This window comes from Neoarius graeffei, chromosome 16 (assembly GCF_027579695.1).
Source record: "Neoarius graeffei isolate fNeoGra1 chromosome 16, fNeoGra1.pri, whole genome shotgun sequence".
Lineage (NCBI taxonomy): Eukaryota > Metazoa > Chordata > Actinopteri > Siluriformes > Ariidae > Neoarius > Neoarius graeffei.
The window spans coordinates 32,667,681-32,694,318 of NC_083584.1; the positions used below are offsets into that span (position 1 = coordinate 32,667,681).

The 26,638-nt window shown below is 42.1% G+C and overlaps 1 protein-coding gene across 4 annotated transcripts in view; it reads right to left on the reverse strand.

Annotated features, from left to right (window-relative positions):
- The window catches only part of col8a2 (collagen, type VIII, alpha 2), an 82,422-nt gene that overhangs the window by 3,754 nt on the left and 52,030 nt on the right, over positions 1-26,638 (reverse strand). For 3 of the 4 annotated variants that reach the window (XM_060942815.1, XM_060942816.1, XM_060942817.1), the window contains one exon: positions 9,623-9,809. In XM_060942815.1, coding sequence (XP_060798798.1) covers positions 9,623-9,776 — 154 coding nt within the window. In that variant the 5' untranslated portion in view covers positions 9,777-9,809. The remainder of the gene's footprint in view (positions 1-9,622; positions 9,810-26,638) is intronic. The other variant, XM_060942818.1, reaches the window with a different exon arrangement.

Sequence of the window (26,638 nt, forward strand, 5' to 3'; positions counted from 1 at the left end):
GAAAACACAGTGAGAGTTTTTCTTAATAGATATAGTTATTTTCCATTTTGAATTGCATTTTGGTAAATTGAACAATTGCATGAATTCTTTTGTATAGTAAATTTTAGTAAAATGTATCAAATTAATTCAATACTATGTAGTAAAGTTTACATGCACTCCACTTTGGCTTTAATGAGTGATGGCAGCGAGCTAGCTGGTTAAATAAGCAGCAAAACTGGCATATCTGACTGCGACTGGTGTATGTATTTTTTTCTTACCCAAGCTGTTCTCTGTTCTCTTGTTTCCTGATGTGTATGTAATTATCCGATTTGATTTGTTTTCTCGTTGATGTCTTTTACTTAATTAGCAAATTTAGCCAGCTAATTTGCTCTTATCAGCTATGTGTACCAGAAATTTGGGGTCAGGCCTCTGACTGTGTTTCTAAAACATGGTAGCACGGTGGTGTAGTGGTTAGCACTATCACCTTACAGGAAGAAGGTTCTGGGTTTGAGCTCAGTGGCTGGCAGGGGCCTTTTTGTGTGGAGTTTGCATGTTCTCCCTGTGTCAGCGTGGGTTTCCTCCGGGTGCTCCGGTTTTCCCCGCAGTTCAAAGACATGCAGTTAGGTTAACATGGGGCGGCCTTGGGCTGAAGTGCCCTTGAGCAAGGTACTTAACCCCTGAGTGCTCCTGTAGTGTGGCTGTTCACTGCTTCAGATGGGTTAAATGCAGAGGATGAATCTCACTGTGCTTGAAGTGTGCATGTGACAAATAAAGGTTTCTTCTTCTTCTAAAAGCAGTATCTATTTTTTGAAATACCTTTTCACCAACTAAACTACAAAAATATCCATGTCAACTGAAGAATACAGTTGTGAGAGTATAGAGAGTCATTAATCTGAAGAATCATTTTTGCATAGCATTATTGGTGCCTTGCATATGGTAATGCCACAGTGGCCCTACTCTTGTGCCCCTCACCCCTCCCATCCCAAACTAAAGACACTTTTACTGTTGATAGCTTTCTAAATTTGAGACTGTGTGAATTACACAACTGTGTCAATGAAGTGCGTTACCTAAAAACCAAAACAACTTTTCTTTTATAGATTTAGATCCTACTTAAAAATTTAGATCCTACCATCACCCCCAAATAAATATATAATTGTCATATCACCTTCAATTTTAATTGTTAATGTGACCATTTTTAATAAAGTGTGACTTTTTTATTTTTTATTTTTCTAAGAAACACGTATGGATAAATATGTTGATTACCAAATGTGATTTTACTGACGACACTATTCTTTTTTTTTTAATGTTGTAATTACTTTTTAATTACAACTGACAAAACAATGTCTTGTTAATTGCTTTTACCAGCTTTAAGGTGCTATCCTGGTTTTGTCTGGGGGTTTGGGGTTTGTTTTAGGGCTTACTTTCAAAACTTGAGAGGCTTACTTTTACTCGCTAAGGTCTAGAAGCATGATTTAAAAGCTCATCTTTAAATATTTAAATTGGAAGTGGATATAGCATAAACACACAAGAATGTACAAAGAAAGGCAAAGGATATTCCCTTTGTTCCTTGTATGTTATTTGTATCATCCACTAGATGGTAGCAGATTCATTAGCCTATTACAATCAGCACTCTGGCCTCAGGGACAAGTTCAAGACTCTGAACTTGTTCTGCATTACTTAAGTGGTAAAACATCAATCCTATGCTACATTCAGACATGTATTTGCTTAAAAACAAGATAGATTATATGCTTTAAAGAATTATGAAATACATTTCCAATAGTGATGAGCTGCAGCAGTCTCGTTATTATTCCTACTTTTTATCATATTTTGGCCCTGATCTTTGAAATGGTTTCCAGGTAGCGTGCTGCGTTTCATAGCAGACAATCAAATACAAGATAAGAAAAAAAAAGAATCAGTGTTTTGTATTTGTTACACTGTTCCATTTCATACCCTTAAACATACTTAGGTTTGTACCTCTGGGGACAACAACGAAGGGTAGAATGCTACAAGAGAAGGCTTCTCTTTCAGCTTTCAGAGATGATTCTGAGTAAAACTCATTAGAACTGTCTAGAGAACCTTCTAGGAACCCTATTCTAAGGCCCACTTTACACGGGGACGGTCTGAAACAAAAACGCAAAAGTCCGTTTTCGTTCTCACTTTTTTCCGCGTCTACACGACCGTTTTCAAGGAGGAAATCTGCGTCTATACGGTGACGCATAAATGTGTGGAATTCAATTGGATGTGCATGCCAGGCGGCTAGGTGGTGCTGTGAAAGACCTCCGCTATGTCTGCACGCATGCACAACGTCTTCCGTCTTGTCTGATCTGCACCGCAAAAACTTTGACTACTCTGGCTATGGTAAGTAAGAAAGTAAGTAAAAAAGTAAGAGCATACTATACCCGCCTCTGTTCATTAACGGTATATGTGCAGATTCGGTATAGATGTTCGAAGGACTCCTGGACGTTTATTAAAGCTGCCAGAGCAGCTTGAAGGTCCGTTGGATCGATGTAATCAGACATGCTCTTACTTTTTTACTTACTTTCTGACTTCCCGGGCTGGCATGTACAGTATATGACATATGTATGACGTAAATGCGTACCCGACGTGAGCAGATCCGAGCAGAGTTTCGCGTATTGGGTAGTTTAGACGGATATGCAACGGGGGCTGTTTTTAACTTATCCACTCTGGAAGGCGGTTTCAATTTTTTCCGTTTTTCAGCCTCGGAAACGCCGTCCCCGTGTAGACGAAAGGCACTTCCGATAAAATATTTAGTCGTTTTTACCCGACAGCGTCCTCGTGTAAACGGGCCCTAAGAGCATAGTATTACTTACCATTAGTTCAGTTCTAATTAAAGTTTTACACACACACACACACACACACACACACACACACACACACACACACACACACACACTAATATTACAGGTAACAGCTAACAAATACTGAGATGGGCAAGTCTTTTGTAGCTTTCCAAAGGTAGGCCAATCAAGGCTTTATCCACATTTGCTAAATCTGAATGTCCACCAGAACAAACTGCTGCAGGCCACATTTTATTCATACAATGTATTTCTACTCCAGAGTTCATTCACAGTTCAATCATTTTAAAATGAAATTTTAATAAATTCAAATTTTGTCACATGCTCAATCATACATAGTACAACATACAGTGAAATGCTTATTGCAATGCTCTGTAATTAGTAAAGATACAGTGGTGCTTGAAAGTTTGTGAACCCTTTAGAATTTTCTATATTTCTGCATAAATATGACCTAAAACATCATCAGATTTTCACACAAGTCCTAAAAATAGATAAAGAGAACCCAGTTAAACAAATGAGACAACAATATTACAGTTGGTCATTTATTTATTGAGGAAAATGATCCAAGATTACATATCTGTGAGTGGCAAAAGTATGTGAACCGCTGTGTTCAGTATCTGGTGTGACCCCCTTGTGCAGCAATAACTGCAACTAAACGTTTCCGGTAACTGTTGATCAGTCCTGCACACCGGCTTGGAGGAATTTTAGCCCATTCCTCTGTACAGAACAGCTTCAACTCTGAGATGTTGGTGGGTGTCCTCACATGAACTGCTCGCTTCAGGTCCTTCCACAACATTTCAATTGGATTAAGGTCAGGACTTTGACTTGGCCATTCCAAAACATTAACTTTATTCTTCTTTAACCATTCTTTGGTAGAATGACATGTGCTTAGGGTCGTTGTCTTGCTGCATGACCCACCTTCTCTTGAGAATCAGTTCATAGACAGATGTCCTGACATTTTCCTTTAGAATTCACTGGTATAATTCAGAATTCATTGTTCCATCAATGATGGCAAGCCGTCCTGGCCCAGATGCAGCAAAACAGGCCCAAACCATGATACTACCACCACCATGTTTCACAGATGGGATAAGGTTCTTATGCTGGAATGCAGTGTTTTCCTTTCTCCAAACATAATGCTTCTCATTTAAACCAAAATGTTCTAGTTTGGTCTCATCCATCCACAAAACATTTTTCCGATAGCCTTCTGGCTTGTCCACGTGATCTTTAGCAAACTGCAGATGAGCAGCAATGTTCTTTTTGAAGAGCAGTGGCTTTCTCCTTGCAACCCTGCCATGCACACCATTATTGTTCAGTGTTCTCCTGATGGTGGACTCATGAACATTAGCCAATGTGAGAGAGGCCTTCAGTTGCTTAGAAGTTACCCTGGGGTCCTTTGTGACCTCACCGACTATTACACGCCTTGCTCTTGGAGTGATCTTTGTTGGTCGACCACTCCTGGGGAGGGTAACAATGGTCTTGAATTTCCTCCATTTGTACACAATCTGTCTGACTGTGGATTGGTGGAGTCCAAACTCTTTAGAGATGGTTTTGTAACCTTTTCCAGCCTGATGAGCATCAACAACTTTTTTTGAGGTCCTCAGAAATCTCCTTTGTTCGTGCCATGATACACTTCCACAAACATGTGTTGTGAAGATCAGACTTTGATAGATCCCTGTTCTTTAAATAAAACAGGGTGCCCACTCACACCTGACTGTCATCCCATTGATTGAAAACACCTGACTCTAATTTCACCTTCAAATTAACTGCTAATCCTAGAGGTTCACATACTTTTGCCACTCACAAATATGTAATATTGGATCATTTTACTCAATAAATAAATAAATGACTAAGTATAATATTTTTGTCTCATTTGTTTAACTGGGTTCTCTTTATCTACTTTTAGGACTTGTGTGAAAATCTGATGATGTCATCTCATCTCATCTCATTATCTCTAGCCGCTTTATCCTGTTCTACAGGGTCGCAGGCAAGCTGGAGCCTATCCCAGCTGACTACGGGCGAACGGCGGGGTACACCCTGGACAAGTCGCCAGGTCATCACAGGGCTGACACATAGACACAGACAACCATTCACACTCACATTCACACCTACGGTCAATTTAGAGTCACCAGTTAACCTAACCTGCATGTCTTTGGACTGTGGGGGAAACCGGAGCACCCGGAGGAAACCCATGCGGACACGGGGAGAACATGCAAACTCCACACAGAAAGGCCGTCGCTGGCCACGGGGCTCGAACCCAGACCTTCTTGCTGTGAGGTGACAGCGCTAACCACTCTGATGATGTTTTAGGTCATATTTATGCAGAAATATAGAAAATTCTAAAGGGTTCACAAACTTTCAAGCACCATTGTAGTTGGAGGGGAAAAAATATTTCCAATAATCAATTTTTCTACTAAACTCACATTGTTTCCTCTGTATCTTATACAATCCTCAAAATATAAAGAAAATGCATGAATCAAAATGACAGTAAGTTTGATACATGCATTAGGCTCATATTTTCATAATTCACTTTTTCAAGATCTGCAGTGGGGCAGCACGGTTGTGTAGTGGTTAGCACTGTCGCCTCACAGCAAGAAGGTTCTGGGTTCGAGCCTAGTGGCCGATGGGGGCCTTTCTGTGTGGAGTTTGCATGTTCTCCCCGTGTCTACGTGGGTTTCCCCCACAGTCCAAAGACATGCAGGTTAAGTTAATTGGTGGCTCTAAATTGACCGTAGGTGTGAATGGTTGTTTGTCTCTAGGGTGGGGTTTACATTAGACCGTATCAGCGGATCATCAGATTAACGTTTTTAAAACGATTAGTGTGCACACAGCAACGCCAATACACGATTCGCGTGCACATAGCAACGCCAATACATGGAAACGCTCGGCTCCGCAGGCATCCTGCGCTCCAAATCACTCCGCCCTGAACAGCGAGTGCCCTCTGGAGGGTGCGCACTCCGGCCCTGTGCAGTGAAGCGCACGAGCAGTGATTTGGGACTGAGCCGCTGTGTGTGTGATCTCAGCGCATGTCGGGCATGCGCGTCACTTACCACTTGCAAGTGGAAGGATGGCAAGCCTAAAGACAATCATAACTACACAATGGGCAGTATTTGCATCAGTATTTGCAGTATTTTCATACTTTTATACTCTTTAATGAAAGGTGATACAAGGCGGAAGTCCGCGCCGTTTTTCAGCAGTCGCGTCACATGACCAACGCCAGCGAATCAGGAAGGTGGATGTCACAGTGACGTTGTCCAATGACGACGCCAGCTAGAGCTCAGCACAGCGTATCCGCGTATTCTCAATGTTTACACAGCACCGGACCAGACACGATTTGGATTGAATACGTGGACCCTGGCAGATTCCCGTTTCCCGGCGTTTCCAGGCTTTTTAATGTAAACGGACAGTGCATCCGCGAAGAAAACGAGACAGATACGGTCTAATGTAAACTTGGCCTATGTGTCAGCCCTGCAATGACCTGGTGATTTGTCCTGAGTGTATCCTGCCTCTAGCCCATAGTCAACTGGGATAGGCTCCAGCTTGCCTGCGACCCTGCACAGGATAAGTGGTTACAGATAATGGATGGGTGGAAGATCTGGAGTGCCTGAAGTATCTGCTTCTTCATTAATTTATTTGACATGGGAGAGCAATATCATGACAGAAAGTGCTTTTTATTATTTCTGTAAGTCAGACTTAAGGAGAAGGAAAGTATTCAGCTATTTTGCAGAATAGTCCAGACATTCATATAAAACCATCATGGCTGATAAGTGCTCAGGGCTGTAAACATTACTCCATTCTTGTGAAATAGATACTGCCTAGCTTTAGTAGATGAAAAAGAAGTGTTCTTATCCTAGTGCCTACCCTGGCTTTCTCATCATATCCTGACCCCCTCAGCCTTTCACCGTACTTTCTGACACTATTTCCTTCCCCTCCTTTCCATTTTGTTACCCTCCCAAGTATTGAAGTATATGCACTTTTGATATACTGCTCTAAAGGGAGTTAACTTGAACCCTCTCAATCCCTCTCTAGCCTTTACTTTTCTTCTTTATCCTCCTCTGATGCTTTCACAATGCTCCTCATAAATCACAGAGGTGAGAGGAGACACTAAACAACAACCTGTTCCTGTCCTCTCATTGTTCATCTTTGCTACTCCCTTCGTCTGACACACTTTTGGCTTTTCTTCCTGACCACTCACTGCCTGGAGAAAGTCTATTTCTCAGACTAAAGACACAGGGATTAGGTTGTGTTTCCAAGCTTGACACAGTCGTTCAAGGAATTGCCGATGTGGCACTATTATAGATAGAAAAGAGACACTTTAAAACAGTCAAACTGTGTTTGTTTGTTTTTTTTGCCAAACAAAAATAATGTTTAAACCTAATTTTATAAGCGTATTAACCAATTAATCTGAGTTTATTGGCTTGATTTCATTTGATGTGTAGCTATGGTGATGATAAAAAATTAGAGCTGAGACCTCCTGAGAAACAGCTGAGACCTCCTACTGTGTTGCTTAGTTTAGCCAGTGAGAAGCACTGAAGGCTCTTGTAATTGGCTAGTACAGCTTAGCGGTGCCCTTGTACCTTAGCTAGCCATCATAGAATGTCCAAGTAAAAGTTTAGTGGTGCACATTCGTTTTTGAAATTCAACACTGAATGGCTAGGATTATCTCCTGATTATGGATGCATTCATCAAGCCAGATTGGATACCTATAAATTTTAGCGACATTTCCAATAAAAGTCTCAGCTGTGCTAAACAAGGACAGAAAGATCTCAAAGGTCACACCAATGGTGAGGAGCACAGGCAGAAAAAGAAGGTCATGACAGACATGGCTTCTGTGCCCCCCCACCAAACACCTCACCATTACAAGACAAAAAAAAGTTTTATTTTCACTCTCTCATTAATTGGACTAATTGGAGTGTTTTAGTGCTACAGTAATGACATTAAAGGAACAGTCCACCGTACTTCCATAATGAAATATGCTCTTATCTGAATTGAGACGAGCTGCTCCGTACCTATCCGAGCTTTGCGCGACCTCCCAGTCAGTCAGACGCAGTCAGACACACTGTCACTCCTGTTAGCAATGTAGCTAGGCTCAGTATGGCCAATGGTATTTTTTGGGGCTGTAGTTAGATGCGACCAAACTCTTCCGCGTTTTTCCTGTTTACATAGGTTTACATGACCAGTGATATGAAACAAGTTCAGTTACACAAATTGAAATGTGGGGATTTTCTATGCTATGGAAAGTCCGCACTATAATGACAGGCGTACTAACACCTTCTGCGCGCTTCGGCAGTGCATTGATACGGAGCTCAGATATCAATGTGCTGTCGAAGCACGCAGAAGGTGTTAGTACGCCTGTCATTATAGTGCGGACTTTCCATAGCATAGAAAATCGGTACGTTTCAATTTGTGTAACTGAACTTGTTTCATATCACTGGTCATATAAACCTATGTAAACAGGAAAAACGCGGAAGAGTTTGGTTGCGGGCGGTACAGTGGTGTAGTGGTTAGCGCTGTCGCCTCACAGCAAGAAGGTCCTGGGTTCGAGCCCCGGGGCCGGCGAGGGCCTTTCTGTGCGGAGTTTGCATGTTCTCCCCGTGTCCGCGTGGGTTTCCTCCGGGTGCTCCGGTTTCCCCCACAGTCCAAAGACATGCAGGTTAGGTTAACTGGTGACTCTAAATTGACCGTAGGTGTGAATGTGAGTGTGAATGGTTGTCTGTGTCTATGTGTCAGCCCTGTGATGACCTGGCGACTTGTCCAGGGTGTACCCCGCCTTTCACCCGTAGTCAGCTGGGATAGGCTCCAGCTTGCCTGCGACCCTGTAGAAGGATAAAGCGTCTAGAGATAATGAGATGAGATGAGTTTGGTCGCATCTAACTACAGCCCCAAAAAATACCATTGGCCATACTGAGCCTAGCTACATTGCTAACAGGAGTGACAGCGCGTCTGACGGCGTCTGACTGACTGGGAGGTCGCGCAAAGCTCGGATAGGTACGGAGCAGCTCGTCTCAATTCAGATAAGAGCATATTTCATTATGGAAATACGGTGGACTGTTCCTTTAATGCTAAAACATGTTCAATGCTACTCTAATGTATTTATATGTGTATATCAGTACAATTATTTTTTTAGAACTTTGGCAGATTGGATAGCATTTTTAGTAGATGTTGAAAAATCTCTCACAATGGAATTTTCTGAACTTTTCTGAGAGTTATGCAATTAACATGCTTTAGTTGGTTACTTGTGCTGTGTTCACACTTATACCGGTACGAAAGTGGTATAACTGTATCGATACAAAGTATACCGGTACAGTTTAGTGCATCTGTCCACACTAGCAAGAAATGTTTGCGGTTTTCTTTCACGGTAGTTGAAATACACGTGCGCGAAATGTTTCTGTGGTTACTGAGTAACTTCCTTCTGAGAATATGGCCGATGAAACAACGTGTGTGTGCTTTTTGTTGTCAATGTACAGTCTGTATGTCTGGTGGTCATTTATTCAGTCGAATCGTATAAAACGTGCGAGACTGTTGAGAAAGAAACAAACGAATCTCCGTTCTTCACTATTTTATTCAGCGAAGACATCGATTGAGGTGTGTGACTTTGCGCATTATATTTGTATCGATATAGAGCCGCTTCATCTGTCCACACTACAGCGAAGCGCTACAGTACCGATACTGTACCGGTACGAAACCCATACATTTGTGGGTTTCGTACCGATACAGTTATACCGCTACAGTACCGGTATAGTTGCTAGTGTGGACAGGTGTTGCGGTATGAAAGTAGTTTTGTATCGGTACAAAATCCCTAGTGTGGACAGGGTATTAGTAACACTTACCAAGATACTGACCCTTCCCCTCTCTGAAGGGGGGGCCAACTGGACCCTTCATCATAGGCTGCATGTACTTCATCTGGGGCATAGGGGCATAGCCACCACACAGAGCGCTCCCCCCCAACATCAGCAGCAGAACACATATGGATACCAGTGTCATGGTTGCCTGTCTTCTTTGCTCAAAATCTCCAAACTGTGGAGAGAAAAACAGAATGAACAAATGACATTCCATTCCTTATCAAGTCCTTTAAAGGTAACACTTGCACACACAATTTCACAAGTCTGTTGGTAAAATCCAATTATTGAAACTGAAATCCAGATGTGCCAAAGGGCTTTTGGAAGCTAAAATGCCTAAATCACTCCAGGTTATTTGAGCTATTCTTAATACAATTATGTGTTTGATTCTGATAACCTTCCATACTTCTAGTTACTTCTAGTTCCATACTTCTAAAGATTCCACTCCAAAGTCTTTTCAGATGCCATATTTATATTGGCTTAATTGACATGTTTGGTTAAGTCCTAAGCCCACCAGATGTAGAGCTAGTAGCTGGAGAGATACTCTGGAACATTGTCAAACATAAACCATTCATGCTACAGGGATGTGAAAGGTAATAGCTACCTTATGACTGAGCACTGACTAAGAAACATTGCATTTTGTATAACATAGAGGGGTCATTCTGCATGGTTATTTGCATGGCAGATAACTGAGTAGTTCAAGTACAAGCAAACATGAAAAAGAATGTTTGTCTTGCAAGGGTTGGGCTCAGTGGTCTTGAATGTATATTTGTTTGTCTTGTCATCCCTGATGACAGGCTGTACCAGTCTGTATCTGTTTATTTTAATTTGTTCCAGGAATTTTAAAATAATTTGATCCTCATGTTACTCATCAAGCTAGGCATACAGTTCATCAGGTGTATGGGACAGGCCACTGGGTGGGAGCAGACAAGCGTTGTTGGGAATATAAATCACTGGGCCCTTAAACTGGGGATATCCAGAATTTGAGGCGATGTCTGCAGTACATTTCTCTGGATTTGATGCCCTGATCCACTCTTCACATATATTAGTGGATGTATAGTGGCTGTATGGTGCTGTCTGTATCATTTCTTTAGACACCCAGTCAAGCATTACTATTATCCTTGGACGCATCTTTTCCATTTGTCCCAATGGTTTCCAGACGGTTTCCTTTCTGGTCAAACAAACCTGTACTTTTATTGAATGTGACAAGCACTCCAGAAATAAAAATGTCTCCCAGCTCTCCACATTAGTGCTGCAGAAGTTCCCCATGAAGGAGATGCTGCCTGGACAGAACAAAGGCACTGCTCATAGGACCCTTTCAAGAAATTTTTTTTTTCTGAAAGTATCATGGACATCGGCGGCACGGTGGTGTAGTGGTTAGCGCTGTCGCCTCACAGCAAGAAGGTCCGGGTTCGAGCCCCGTGGCCGGCGAGGGCCTTTCTGTGCGGAGTTTGCATGTTCTCCCCGTGTCTGCGTGGGTTTCCTCCGGGTGTTCCGGTTTCCCCCACAGTCCAAAGACATGCAGGTTAGGTTAACTGGTGACTCTAAATTGACCGTAGGTGTGAATGTGAGTGTGAATGGTTGTCTGTGAGTGCGTTTACATGCACATAGAGAAAATCGAATTTCTGCCGTTGCTCGTCTGAAATCGAAGTTCTAAATGGCATGTAAACACCTTAGCTAGGCTGAAATTGAACCGAACTTGATTTCTCGGAATCAAGCTACACGACCTAGATTATGCGATTTCTGCCGAGCTACTTAGTGCATGTATACCCTATCGAGCTAGTTACTTCAGCACTGCCCCTTCCGGAAGTGACGAGTGACGAGACCACAAGTGGGAAACACAACAGCCTCGGTCGGAAAAAAAAAAAAAAAAAACAGCCTCGGTCGGCATGACACTTCACCTTAGCCGCCCACTTTATTAGGAACACTTCTGTTCGTACATACAAACTACAAACACTCTTCTTAGAGTTTATTTTAAATATATTTTTGGGACAGTGTAGAGACAGGACAGGAAATAAGTGGGAGAGAGAGACGGGGAGGGATCGGGAAATGACCTTGGGTTGGAATCGAACCCGGGTCCCCGGATTTATGGTATGGCGCCTTAGCCACCTGAGCCACGACGCCCCCAAGTTTATTTTATTTTTAAAAGGGACAGTGTACAAATTAAACATTATCCTTGTGGTAAGGACAGATGTCTGTACCAGGTTATAGCAGTACATGCTAATTTCCGCCTGTAGTCCCTTTGTTTATACTCTTGAATAGCTCTTCTTCATGACGACAACCGGAAGTGTACCAACACGATGGGGCGTGTAGCGCCACCTGTGGCTCGGGTGCACAATGCACCTCACTCAATAGCTCGATTTCACAGTATGCATGTAGGATTGGATTTCTCTGGCACCCCTGCTGGGACCCTTTGCTCGATTACCGACAGCAGCTCGATTTGGATGCGCATGTAAACGTACTGACTGTCTATGTGTCAGCCCTGTGATGACCTGGCGACTTGTCCAGGGTGTACCCCGCCTTTCGCCCGTAGTCAGCTGGGATAGGCTCCAGCTTGCCTGCGACCCTGTAGAACAGGATAAAGCGGCTAGAGATAATGAGATGAGATCATGGACATCCAATCCATGGTTTCAACAGTTTACGGGTTTCAGCTTGACCATGAAGTTAAGTGTGCTTGTATTTGAATCTTGCATAGCCTTGTTTGGACACTTTACTAATATACTTCACTTCCTCTTTCTTTGTACAGTTTGACACTGTGAATTATCACCACAATCCTTCATTCAAAATGCAAAAATGCAAACAAAGCCTACAGGTCAGTTAAAATGTTGCTAATATTGAAAAAATATTGGGTGTTACTTATATAAAAGTAATAGGACTGATGTGCATAAATGTAGAAATTTGATGTAACCTTTTGCTGATTTTCTTGGTAATTCAGTTTGGGAACTAGTTTACTCAGGGTTTAACTACCCTTACTGTAATGTCCTTGTGATCAGCATAGAACAACTACACATTCATTTGCAGTACCTGGACACATCTAACTAATATAAAACAGATTCAGAAAATACACCACCATTTTTGGGGAAAAAGTGCATACTGCAGCGTGTGCATGTAAAAGAAATAACTGAATATAAAATTTGTCCTGAATTTAAAGCATGTCTGTCTCAAATCAGGGAAACATGGCAAAGAGCAAATTTGTCTCCCCTTGGCAAAGCTAAAGGTCGAACTGCATAATCTGAACACAGATGGAAGAAGACTCAGCCATGCCATGTTTTCCCATGCAACACGACTCCAAACAGGGCATTCTGTGCCTGTTTGCTTTGCCAAAATCACTGTGGTTCACTGGCTTTCTCCTCTTTTATCATTTTCATTTATTATTATTATTATTCCTGGAAGAGGGATGAAGAGTCTGTTTGGCTCCCAGAGGAAATGGTTAGGCTAAAATCTCATGGTGAGGCCTCTTAGCGGTGTGCGATTTTTTTTTTCCTGCCATGGAGTGCACATAGTTCTGTGGCTTGCCATTGGGTTTTACTGCCATGTAAAGACTTGAAGCTCAGAAACCATGAGCAATAGTCATGTCTGTGCTAGTCTCTGTCTTAGAGCTTGTGAAAAAAAACATACGCTTTCTCTTAGCTCAAATGTAGCTGTTTTCCACTCCAGGAAAAACACAATCATGAGACAGACTGGAAGAGAAAGCACAGAGGCCAAAGACAGAGGGAACAAGAGACACAGAAAGAGTGGTGGTGGCAAATCAGTGTTTGGTGGTTGAATGCTTGGCTGAGGTTGCCTGGGGGGTTGTACTAATCCTAGTGGCTGTGGTTTTGTGGGGAGAGTAATTTAGATGTGTTTAACAGTGTACCCAACGTCGAGCAGGCGTCCTAACACTCTCAGAGATCAGAATCAGACGTTACTTTTGTTCCCAAGGCCAGCACAATCTGTTTATCAAATATTTTTCTTGAAAAGGGCTGCAGACACAGTTAAATAGTCTCACGCAATCTGTCTGGCCAAGTGTTCACCCGTATATCCGCATGTATTCACACACTCTCTGTTTACAGTATATACTGAAACTGAGATCTAAAACATCCATATGCACACATTGATGGACGATTGCCAAACAACTGTCCTATGAGGAAGATAAAAGCAATAAACCTCCGAGAAGCTAGAGCCATTCATGACAATGAAAGGTAGGGTATCCAACCAAGCATAAAATGGATCAATGTGACAGATGTCAGAATTTATTTAAACCAGATTTCTCAGAAAAAGTTCTCTTACAACAATATATGGCAACAGCCACCAAAATTGAAGACAGAACAGCATATTTAATTTAGAAAAGGGTGGAAAATAAGGAAGCTTGCTCCCAGGCTTTAATACACCGTGAACTTTATGGCTTTCTTCCACTGAATTAACTATACTGTAAAATAATTCAATACATCTTTAACTATTCCCCTAACAGCACATAATAAAGTAAACCAATAAAGTAATAATAATGTGAAATGTCTTAAAATAAGCCCTTTTCTGAAAACATACAGTTCTCTGGGAGGCACAGAAAGAAACATTAACTTGATACTTTTTCCTTTTTCTCTTATATTGACTGCAAAGCACTGGGGCCAAGACCAATAGTGTAATCTCTAAACCCAACATGGCAGCTCAGGTGACAACCAAAACCCCAAGAGCCACATGTAAACACTCTCAGAGAAAAAGGTAGACCTTCTTTTCAATACCTTCATTCAGCATCAAGTGGCCCTTACCAACGTTTATGGTGTGTGTATTGCACTAAAACCGACAAAGAGCCTCGTGGACCATTGCCCTTTTCAGGTGGAGACACAGTAAGCACCAAGGGCACTGAAGATATCCATGACAGTGGATCACAGTCTTCTGTTACAAACCACATAAGCAATGCCTTCAGCAAGACCCATACAGTAAAAAACATTTGTAATAAACACAGAATGTGTGAGATTAAGCAAATGTGTGTATTTGTGCTTTTAAATGATGTGGGTTCTTTTTTCAGGGCACATATTTGGTGCTTATTGAGTTAGGCAGAGCAGGAAAATGGGCATTAGGCTTTTATACTGAGAATCCTCTTTTCAGCTGAATGTAAGCCCCAAGAAGGACAGAGTGGCACTTTGCTTAGTAGCCTTCTCTTGTCCACCATCATCATTCAGTTGCTTATTTTTAAACCTACTGTTTGTGAACTGCCACTTATAACTCCCCTGGAGAACGCCATTCAGCTTTGAGCAAACATAAGCAAATAATTATGGCTGCAACACTCATTTTCACCACAGTATGCACTGACTTTTTTTGATGGCATGCCACATTAGGGGTGGCCTTAACCTAGCCCATGTGTTTCACTTGAAATGGAGGTCTGGCTAAATTGGTTCTCAGAGACCGTTTCTCAGAGACGTTGGCTTGAGAAGCAGACCACAAAAGGGGGTCTATAGCATGCAGCCATCTCCCTGCTCGGCTGGCATTTAACAGAATCATTAGAAATAAATTATCCGTTTAATGCTGCAGGAGCTTGCTGAGGCATGATGTAAGCTGTTTACACTTCTAGCACAGGTTTGGCCTTCAGTTTTCCATCCATCCCTCCATCAGCAGGGCTTCCAGCCTTTTCCAGCTCCCACAAGGGATTATGCAATGATCCTCAGCTAAAGATCTTGTCATTAAGTGAAGTGACAGGCATGTTAATTTAATCACCCCACCTGTGCAGTTCCACCTCATCCAAACAGGACTTCCATATACTCAGAGCAAGGGAGGTTTGGTAAGTGGTGCACAGGATGTGGAAAATGTTTCCCTGATAATTCAGATGTGAATCTTTTTCTCCTCCCTCTCTATAAATGCTCCGTGAACCATAGCACAGAACAGACATAATTCATCTTCCTTGTATTTCGTTCTTGGCTTCAGTAAGGATGCTTAGGCCTGGTGTAGGTGTGGGAATAGAGTTTACATGTATTAAAAACACACTGCTCATGCTACAGAAGTGCGCACTGATGATAACCGGATGTGTTTCATCATGATATAGCCACTAGTGTGTCTGGGAAAAGATACAGGAATATTTGGGAAGCTGGGAAGTACATTCCATTCTTACAACATGCTCTACAGTTGTGGTCTGGCAGTGGACATAGAAGTCATGCCAATATTGAGTGTTCAGTGATTTCTTTGAACTGTTCTTTTTCTGTGGCAATAAAAAAAAATAAATACAAAAAATAATAATACATTTTATTTATAAGTACCTTTCAAGATACCCAAGGACACTGTACAATTAAAATCCCAAAACAACAGGACACAGTACACAACAATACACAAACACTAAGAACACTGTACAGTCAATGAAAACAGATACACAGACAGAACTAAATAACAACAACAACAACAAAATTAAGAACGGTACCAAAGAGTACCACAAAGGAAAGGCAACACAAAGAGGTGGGACGGTACGAAGATAAAAGGAAGTAAACTATGGAATATGGAAAAGGCAATTTTCTGAGGCAATGGGAGCAGTTAAGAGGCAGTGGGGAAAGCAATTCTGAAGAGGTGTGTTTTCAGCAGTTTTGAAAGTGGATAGTGTTGTGGATTGGTGCAGTGCTAGTGGAAGGGCATTCCAAAGTTTAGGGCCAGCCACACTGAATGCCATAGGGTATGAGAGGGCTTAGTATGGATATATATTTGAGCATCGTCAGCATAGCAGTGGAAGTTTAGGCCATGTTGGCGTAATATGCTGCCAAGGTGAGGATGTAAATAATGAAAAGTAAAGGTCTTAGGACAGAGCCTTGAGTAACACCATGGGAGAGGGGTGAACTGGGGGACCTAAAATTACCAATAGCAACAAATTGTTCTCTTGCTGTAAGGTATGATTTAAACCAGGACAGTGGTGTGCCAGTGATGCCAAGTAATGTTTCCAGATGGGATAGGAGGTAGTTGTGACAGACAGTGTCGAAGGCCAAGTAAGGTCAAGTAAAATGAGGATGCTTACATGGCCTGTCTCAGCAGCTAAGAGTAGGTCATTTACTACCTTTACTAGGGCAGTCTCAGTACCATGTTTTGCCCAAAACCCAGACTGAAACTCTTCCCATAGGTTGTGATGGGTTAAGTGCCCTTGGAGCTGATTGGCTACAGTTTGTGCAAGGAGTTTTGCAATGAAAAGGAGGTTGGAAATGGGTCGATAATTTTTAAAGTCATCAGTGGCCACTCCAGGTTTTTTTTAAAACAGGAGTGATGGCTGCTGTTTTGAGAGAGGGAGGAACAATGCCAGTGAGGAGAGACAAATGTATTATTTGGACCAACAGGGGGCAGAGAAGTGGCAGGCAGGTCTTGACCAGTGGGGTGGGCATAGGATCAAGAAGGCAAGTGGTAGGCTTAAGGCCAATTTATGCTGACAACGCAGTCCTCACAGATGGCATCGCAGATGGCGTCTGTGTAGCCCCCCCACCTTCCCAGACGCTCTGCGTGCACCTCCCAAAAATTGTGACCACCGCAGAAGCCTCGCAGACAGCGTCGCAGACAAGAGGGCTCTGATTGGTCCACTCCAGGTCCACTCTACATCCGCTGTACACGCACTTCCGCTTCCCTACTTTCCCGGTTTGGTTTGTTTTCACTACCGCCATTTTTAAAAACATGAGCGAAGATGGAGCAGCACGAAGAGCGGTTGATCGAGGAAGTGAGGAAGTACGTACATCTATACGACTCCAGTTCTAGTCATTATAAGTAACCGGAGGATAAACACTCCACTAACCACACCCACCAACTACTCCTAGCGATTTCGCGACTTCGCGCCCCCTTGCGTTGTGGCGGTGAATAACATCGTGCACGCCTATTACTCCCTGCTCAATGATAAATTACAACTGTTTGCGAAAAGCTATCTGCGAAAGCCTTGTCGCAAGAGCATGCAGAGGCCCTTAGCCTTTGTAACAAGGTCATGGACAATGCATTCATTTACTGGGGGAAAAGACAGAGAAGGATCCAGCAGGAGCTGTGAGGGGAGACGGGACATCATTTAAGGTGGTGGGGGTAGATTGGAGCTGATTGTAAATAGAGCTAATTTTGTTATGGAAAAATTCAAGAAACTCAAAGCAGAGATCAGTTGAAGGGGTAAGTGGACAAGGTTTGGCAGGTTGGAGTAGCCTGTTAATGGTGGAGAAAAGGACTCTGGGGTTGCTTTGTCCTTTGATGATAATGGTGGTGAAGTACTTGGACTTTGGTGGTGTTTACATTAGACTGTATCCGTATCGTTTTTGTCGTGGATGCACTGTCCGTGCACATTAAAACGCCGGGAAACGACTCCACAGGCGGAACAGTTTGAATCCGCCAGGGCCCACGTATTCAACCCAGTACGTATCTGATCCGGTGCTGTGTAAACATTGAGGAACGAGGATACGCAGTGCTGAGCTCTAGCTGACGTCGTCATTGGACAACGTCACTGTGACATCCACCTTCCTGATTCGCTGGCGTTGGTCATGCCACGTTGGTCATGTGACGCGACTGCTGAAAAACGGCGCGGACTTCACTTCCTGCTATTTGTCCCGAATCACTGCTCGTGCGCTTCACTCGCGCGCTCTGTGAGCTGCGCAGGGCCGGAGTACGCACCCTCCAGAGGGCACTCGCTGTTCAGGGCGGAGTGATTTAGAGCGCAGGATGCCTGCGGAGCCGAGCGTATCCGTGTATTGGCGTTGCTGTGTGCATGCGAATTGTGTATTGGCGTTGCTGTGTGCACGCGAATCGTTTTAAAAACGTTAATCTGATGATCCGCTGATACGGTCTAATGTAAACACCACCTTAGCTTCATTTAAAGACTTTTTGCAGGCTAAAACATGGTCATTATATGCCAGGGCATGGACTGCTAGGCCAGTCTTGTACAACATACATCTTTAATAGAAACAAACACAAGAATTGGTGCACAAATTTGAATTTATTTTGGGTTTTCTGAAATCAACACAGGGTCAAAATTATACATACAGGGTCAAAAATTGACATTCTCCCATTTAGATTATTAATTCAGTGGTGCTGAAAGTTTCAAAATGTTTTAACTTGCCAAGGCCAGGCCTCTTAATTTACTGTTAGTTATCATGATTGAAGACAGGTGGTAGCTTCTCTGTGCCAACATAAAAAGGATTTGTTTGACAGCACTCATTGGATTGACCAATACACAGTAAAATGGGGAAGTCTAAGGAGCTCAGTTCAGATCTAAGAAATAAGATTATAAGTTTACACAACTCAGGAATGTCTCTTGGAGCCATTTCTAAACATCTGCAAATTCCAAGCTCATCAGTCAAAACAACTGTATGTAAGTACAAGTTGCTGGGAGGTATAGCCACTTTGCCAAGCCACTTTGCTGGAAGAAGACCCAAACTGTCACCCACAGCTGAGAGGAAATTGGTTTGGATGGTCTGAAACATCCCAGGAACCACCAAAGCACAGGCCTGCCATGGACTGGAAGCTGCTGGAACATTGTGTACAGTCAAGCAAGTTTTACATCACCATGGACTGAGAGGCTGCTGTTCTCAAGAAAGAAGCCCCTCCTCCAAAATTGACACATTCAATCTTGACTATTATTATACATACGGGCCACTTTTTCCATGGAATAAAAACAAGCATTCTATTCCCTTCTAGTGGGTTTATTGATGGCATGCTATATTGTTATCATATCACTTATCCTCCATGTATTACGCCACTCTCCCAATGGAGAATGAGTGTGCAATATTGTTATAATATTGCATGTTGTCAAGACAACATGACGTCACACTTCAGAGCTCATGCGAAGATCCAATGACAAAACTTTGCTGCTGCGCATGTGCATAATCATTTCTTTGCTGGCCGGGAGAGAGAGTAGACATGGTTAATTCAGTGCTCGGATTAAGCATGAACTAAATAAACTGAAAACTGAAACTAAAGATGTGCTGAACACCCAAAAGGCTACCAAAACTTCACTGGATATTCTTCACACATATTTACAAGAGAAAAACATACCAACGGACATTGAAAAAATGGAAAAGAGACATGTCGGGGATGTAAAACTTCCATACTAGCGAATGACTGTGACAGTTTGTACACAAACATAGCCGTGAGGTTTGCTTCATTAAAAGTGGAAGATTTAAAGAGAAAGACACGCTGAACACCCAAAAAGCTACCAAAACTTCACTGGATATTCTTCAGGCATATTTACAAGAGAAAAACATACCAACGGATATAAAAAAACTGGAAAAGAGCAATAGCGGAAATATTGTCAAAGTTCTACTTAGAGGTGAGGAAAAGTGACAGAAACTTTTACAAGAGAACTTCACTCGTGGACTTCACTCAGCAAAGCCCTTTTGTTTTGAATAACTGCAGTGTAACAATTAACTACTACCAAAAGCAACTTTGAACTTGAACTGTCAACCTGTATATAGCTTGTATACAAGTTGCGTTGTTGTTCAGGCTTTTTGGACTTGTACCATTTTTATTGTTAGAACTTTGACTTTGTACATGTACACTGGACTGACAGAACATTGAATTACATTCGATCAGAATCAGCATTCAATATTGGTAAGTTACACCCATGTTCTTAACTTTTTGTAAAATCTATAATTGTTCCATCAAATGTGTATAATAATAATAATAATAATAATAATAATAATAATAATAATAATAATAATATTGGCTGGCTTTTTTCATGGCATATCAGATATATTCCATTCAGCTAGCATGATACGGAACTCGTCTTCGACTTGTTCAGTATCATGCTAGCTGAATGGAATATATCTGATATACCACGAAAAAAGCCAGCCAATATTATTTAAATGCTTGTTGCTTACAACATGAACAAAGATAAAACCTTCTGGAGGAAAGTTTTAAGGTCAGATGAGACAAAGATTGAGTTATTTGGCCACAATTACCAGAGATACAGAGGAACAGTCTACCAACTGTTAAGCATGGTGGTGGTAACATCATGTTCTGGGGCTGTTTTGCTGCCAGTGGAACTGGTGCATTGCACAAAGTGGATGGAATCATGAAGAAGGAGGACTACCTCATAATTCTTCAGCATAACCTGAAACAGAAATTTGGACCCAATTTTCCTAATTCCAATAGGACAATGACCCCAAATATATATCAAAGCTGGTTGTGGAATGGATAAAGCAGGCTAACATGAAACAAGTTGAACCCTATTGAAAATATATGGATCGTGCTTAAAATTAATGTCCGTGGCAGGAAACACACAATTTAAATTGAAATCTACTCTGTAAATTTTTGACCCTGTATGTATAATTTTGACATTGTGTTGAAAGCCCAACACACACACACACACACACACACACACACACACACACACACACACACACACACACACACACACCTGTTTCCAATCACACTGCCTACCTAAACAGACTGTGAACTGTCGTTTGGTAAGTAATCATTCAGTGCCTTTGTGTTTAACCTTGCCAAGCCTTATTTCTGTGTTTGTGATCCTGTTTTTTTGATACTTTGCCTGTGCCTTTTACCTTGATTTTTGGGTTTTGCCCTTTGATATGTGATTTAAGACCCGCCCAGAGTGTACCCGGCCTCTTGCCCGAATTCAGCTGGGATGGGCTCCAGCTTCTCCCATGATCCTGAGGGATAAGCTGCCTAGATAGTGGATGAATGGATGGATGGATGTGTGGTATGCTGATCACTTGATTCCCTGCCTGATTTGACTTCAACTCTGTCTCACACCTTTGATCTATTAGTTGTCTTGTTATAAATACAATAAACTGTTTTTATTGCAATTGCATCCTCCTTCAGCATGTGTGACAACATTCATGTCCATGATGACATTAATGTCCGTTTTCTCTCTCTCTCTCTTGCTTACACACACACACACACACACACACACACACACACACACACACACACACACACACACACACTTACTTTATGGTTCTATTAGGAAAAAAACAACCAAAAACCATATTTGTTTAAGAAAACCTGAAACTGGATCACCCTCAGTGTCCCATAACACAAAACTGTCACATCATTCTGGGGACATTTGGTCCCAATAAAGACATTAGAACATTCCCTCACATGCGTGCACACACACACACACACACACACACACACACACACACACACACACACACACACACACACACGTATGTAAACTCTAGTTGAGATACACAGTGATCTTTTTCCAGACATGACTGTTCAACCAAACTATTCCACATTTCACCTTCAGTCATGAGAAAAGACAATAAAAGCATTTTAGTCAAGCCAACAAACATTTTCAGAGACAGATAAATTACTGGGGAAGGGAAGTTGGTAATCTCTTACTGAGACAAATTTTGTTTTGGTATTTGTGGAGAAACATCGTTAAGGCAGATGAAAATACAATCCAGGTGTTACCTTAAGACAACATAGCTGACAGGAAAGCACATCCATTCTTTCCTATTTTGCAGGAAAAGAGGAAAAATTGTTTGTTAAATAGCATTCACAATCAGAAACTGATGTCTGTGGTTCTTTAGAATGCAGAGGGAACTAGAGAGAATAAAGGGAGAAAGAATTTCTAATGATCTAACCTCTTGTGCTCTGTTACAAACTTTGGCTTATTATCAATGGTTATATTATTAAGCCAATATTATAAGAGTGAAGAGTGGAAATGCTGACGTGTCCCCACAAGATTAAAGCGGTCAAATATTCCTATCCTTGTATAGACATTTCATATACACAATGTGGCCAAAAGTATATGGACACCTGACCATCACACCCATATTGATTCTTCCCCAAACTGTTGCCACAAAGTTGGAGTCATAAAATTAGACAGGATGTCTTTGTATGTTGTACCATTATGATTTTCCTTTACTGGAACAAAGCATGTTCCAGCATGACAATACTCCTGTGAACAAACCGAGCTTCATGAAGACATGGTTTGCCAAGGTTGGAATGGAAGAACCTGAGTGTCCTGCACAGAGTCCTGACCTCAAGTACTGAACACCTTTGGGATGAACTGGAATGCTGACTGCACCCCATGTCTCCTCACCCCATTTCAGTGCCTGACATCACTAATGCTCTTGTGGCTGGATGAGCACAAATCTCTGCAACCACACTCCAAAATCTAGTGGCAAGCCTTCCCAGAAGAGTGGAGATTATTATAACAGCAAAGGAAACTAAATCTGGAATGGGATGTTCAAAAAGCACATATGGGTGTGATGTTCAGATGTCCACAAACCTTTGGCCATATAGTGTATCTTGGACCAGAGCATGCCTCCACACACACCCCATGCCAGACAACCCTACTAAATACAAACCCCAATTCAAAAAAATTTGGGATGCTGTATGTACAATGTAAATAAAAACAAAATGCAATGATTTTCACATCATGGAAAGCCTATATTTAAGTGAAAATAGTACAAAAATTATAAAATGTTGAAACTGATAAATTTTATTGTTTTTTAAAAAATATATATGCTCATTTTGAATTTAGTGCTAGCAACATGTTTCAAAAAAGTTGGGAGACGGGCAACAAAAGACTGGAAAAGTTGTGTAATGTGAAAAAAGCTAATTAGGTTAATTGGCAACAGGTCAGTAACATAATTGGGTATAAAAAGAGCATCCCAGAGAGGTGGAGTCTCTCAGAAGTAAAGATGAGGAGGGGTTCAACACTCTGTGAAAGACTGCATGGGCAAACAGTGCAACAATTTAAGAATACCGTTCCTCAATGTAAAATTGCATAGAAGTTGAGGATTGATGGTACATAATATCATTAAAAGATTCAGACAATCTGGAGAAATCTCTGTAAGCATTGGACAAGGCTGAAAACTGACATTGGATGCCTGTGATCTTCAGGCTCTCAGGCAACACTGCATTAAAAATAGACACAATTCCGTAGTGGAAATCACTGGATGGGCTCAGGAACACTTCAGAAAACCATCGCCTGTGAACACAGTTCATCACTGTATCCACAAACGAAAAATAAAACCATATATAAACAATAGCTAGAAACACCTCTGAGCTCATAAATGGGCCCGAGCTCATTTATAATGGACTGAGGTGAAGTGGAAAACTGTCCTGTCGTCAGACGAATCAAAATTTGAAATTATTTTTGGCAATCATGGACACTGCATCCTCCAGCTAAAGAGGGACCATCCGGCTTGTTATCAGCACACAGTTCAAAAACCAGCATCTGTGATGCAATAGTGCACATGACATGGGTAGCTTGTACAACTGGGAAGTTACCATTAATGCTGAATGATATATATATAGGTTTTGAAGCAACATGCTGACATCTTTTTCAGAGAAGTCAATGTCCTTCCCGCACTATTCATAGCGCGTTTGGCAGCACTGATCTCCATTTCATAGCCCTTAGCTGCTCGCCTATATTACATAGCTAGGGTTACAGTGGGGGGCTAGTCCTTTAATAACCGCGAGAGTTTGACTCCCCACTCGGATCTGTATTGCAGCATGACTTGCCAGATGGCAGTAGGCACCATTTTTATGATGGTCTTTAGTACGACCTGACCATGAGTACAACTTGTGATCTCCCGATCGAAAGGCGGGCACGCTAACCACTAGGCCACTCACCGTTTTTTTCAGAGAAGGCTTTGCTTATTTCAGTAAGACAATGCCAAACTGTATTTTGTACATATGACAAGTGCATGACTCTGTGCTAAAAGAGTCCAGGTGCTAAACTGGCCTGCCTGCAGTCCAGACCTGTCTCCCATTGAAAACATTTGGTGCATTATGAAGTGTAAAATACAATAAAAGAGATCCCAAACTGTTGAGCAACTGAAATTGTATATCAGGCAAGAATGGGACAACATTTCACTTTCAAAACTACAGCAACTGGTGTCCTCACTTTCCAAACATTTACAGTGTTATTAAAGGCAATGGTGATGCAACACAGTGGTAAACACGCCCGTTTCAATTTTTTTTTAAACATGTTGCAGGCATCAAATTTATAATGAGCATATATATTTACAAAAACAATAAATATTCTCAGTTTCAACATTTGATATCTCTTTATACAACTTTCAGTGAAATATAGGGTTTTCATGATTTGCAAATCATAACATTCTGTTTTTATTTACATTTTACACAGTGTCCTAACTTTTTTGGAATTGGGGTTGTACACTAGCCCTCAATATTCTTTGACATAGTCAACAGATAGAGCAACAAATCCTCCCTTTATCTCACCACATCTAAATGCCCTCTCTATATAATGTTAAATCTCAAACAAAAAAAACCCCATCCAATTTCATCTTGATTCAGTGGTGCAATCTCTAAGCTATTGAGGTATTTCACCTGACGTCACAGGGTCATGTGACGCCCCGGTGTCCGCCATTTTGAACGTCAAGCTAGCTAATGTCAACAACAGTAGCTGGTATGTTACTGTAGCAATGTTTACGTTCAGTCATTTGGATGACTGTTAAAACCTTTCAGTCTCAAGTTTTTCCTTTACTGGATTTACTAGTTTACTGAGCTAGCGCGCTCGGGCAAGCTGGCGGCCGGCTAGCGTGCTCGGGCAAGCCGGCGGCCGGCTAGCGCGCTCGGGCAAGCCGGCGGCCGGCTAGCGCGCTCGGGCAAGCCGGCGGCCGGCTAGCGCGCGCTAGCTCCCAGCTTGCCTGAGCGCGCTAGCTCAGTAAACTAGTAAATACAGTAAAGGAAAAACTTGAGACTGAAAGGTTTTAACAGTCATCCAAATGACTGAACGTAAACATTGCTACAGTAACATACCAGCTATGATGTTGTTGACATTAGCTAGTGCTAACAGCTAGTTGCTAATACACTGCTACAACTACACCGACCCTAATAATATAGTTCTTGGTCATTGTCTGGTAACAGCAAATTTATAACGGGCCATGTCTCAACAGACTAAGAAGAAGTTATTTCAATGACATTTAAGAACATTTTGTTTATCCTGAGGACCGAAAGTAAATGAAAATGTGAACAAACCTTAGCTGTAATAAGATGGCGACCACCAGCTCCAGGGACGACCCGCTGATGTAGGCATGTTACCCAGCCTGACACAAAATATTTGTAGGCATCCAAACTCTTATACGCTTTCAGATCAATACCTGTGTATGGCGATGGGTTTTTAACGACATAGGTATACAGATCATGTGGGCCGAAGTCAGGTAAAAACGAGGGCTTCGTGTACTTCCGTACGTCAGTGAACAATCCTGGTGGAAGCAGGTAAACGTCGTTCTCTAAGCCTGCTAACCTCAATTTTTGCAAATACCTCTCCCTCTGCTCGCCCTGTAAATGCCCTACGTCGCTGGATAGTGAAGGTGTTTTCTGCATCTCGCTCCTTTTTCTTTTATGTTTTTCGTTTGTCGCCTTCCTCGCATTCAAACTGATTCGAGCCGTGCCGTCCAAAATGGCAGCATCACATGACTTGGTCACGTGGGTGAAATACCTCAATAGCAATGCTGAAAATCTGAATAACATACTGTAATTAGAGGCAAGCTATGAAGAAGTGGCAGCATGATGGTGCACAGTTTAGCACCGTTGCCTGTGTGGGTTTCCACCGGGTGCTCCAGGTTTCCTCCCACAGTCCAAAGACATGCAGATTAGATCAACTGGCTCTAATTGCCCATAGTTGTGAATGTGAGTGCGACTGTTGTGTCTCTGTGTTAGCCCTGTGATAGATGGACAACCTGTTTAGGGTGTACCCCGCCTCTTGCCTGAAGTCAGCTGGGATTGGCTTCAGCTCACCCGTGACCTTCAGTAGGATAAGCAGTATGGGCGATGGATAGATGGATATTAAGCAGCTGCTTTAACATGTGAGATTGCTGTTTTTTTTTTGCAGGTTTAATGTATAACTATAACAGACTCAGCTGTGTTTTCTTGCACTGGCTGTACCTTGGTCAAGCTTGACCTTAGCACTGGCTGTACCTTGGTCAAGCTGTCTATGGTGTGTGTTGTCTGTCTTTCCTCAGACAGAGACACAATATGATCCTTCTGTCCTTTTGTGCCTCCCCCATTTACAAGCTCTGTTTTCCCCCTTATGCCGCTATTATTTTCTTTCCCTTTTCTTTTACTCCATGATTTTTTTTACATAGAGCTGGTTAG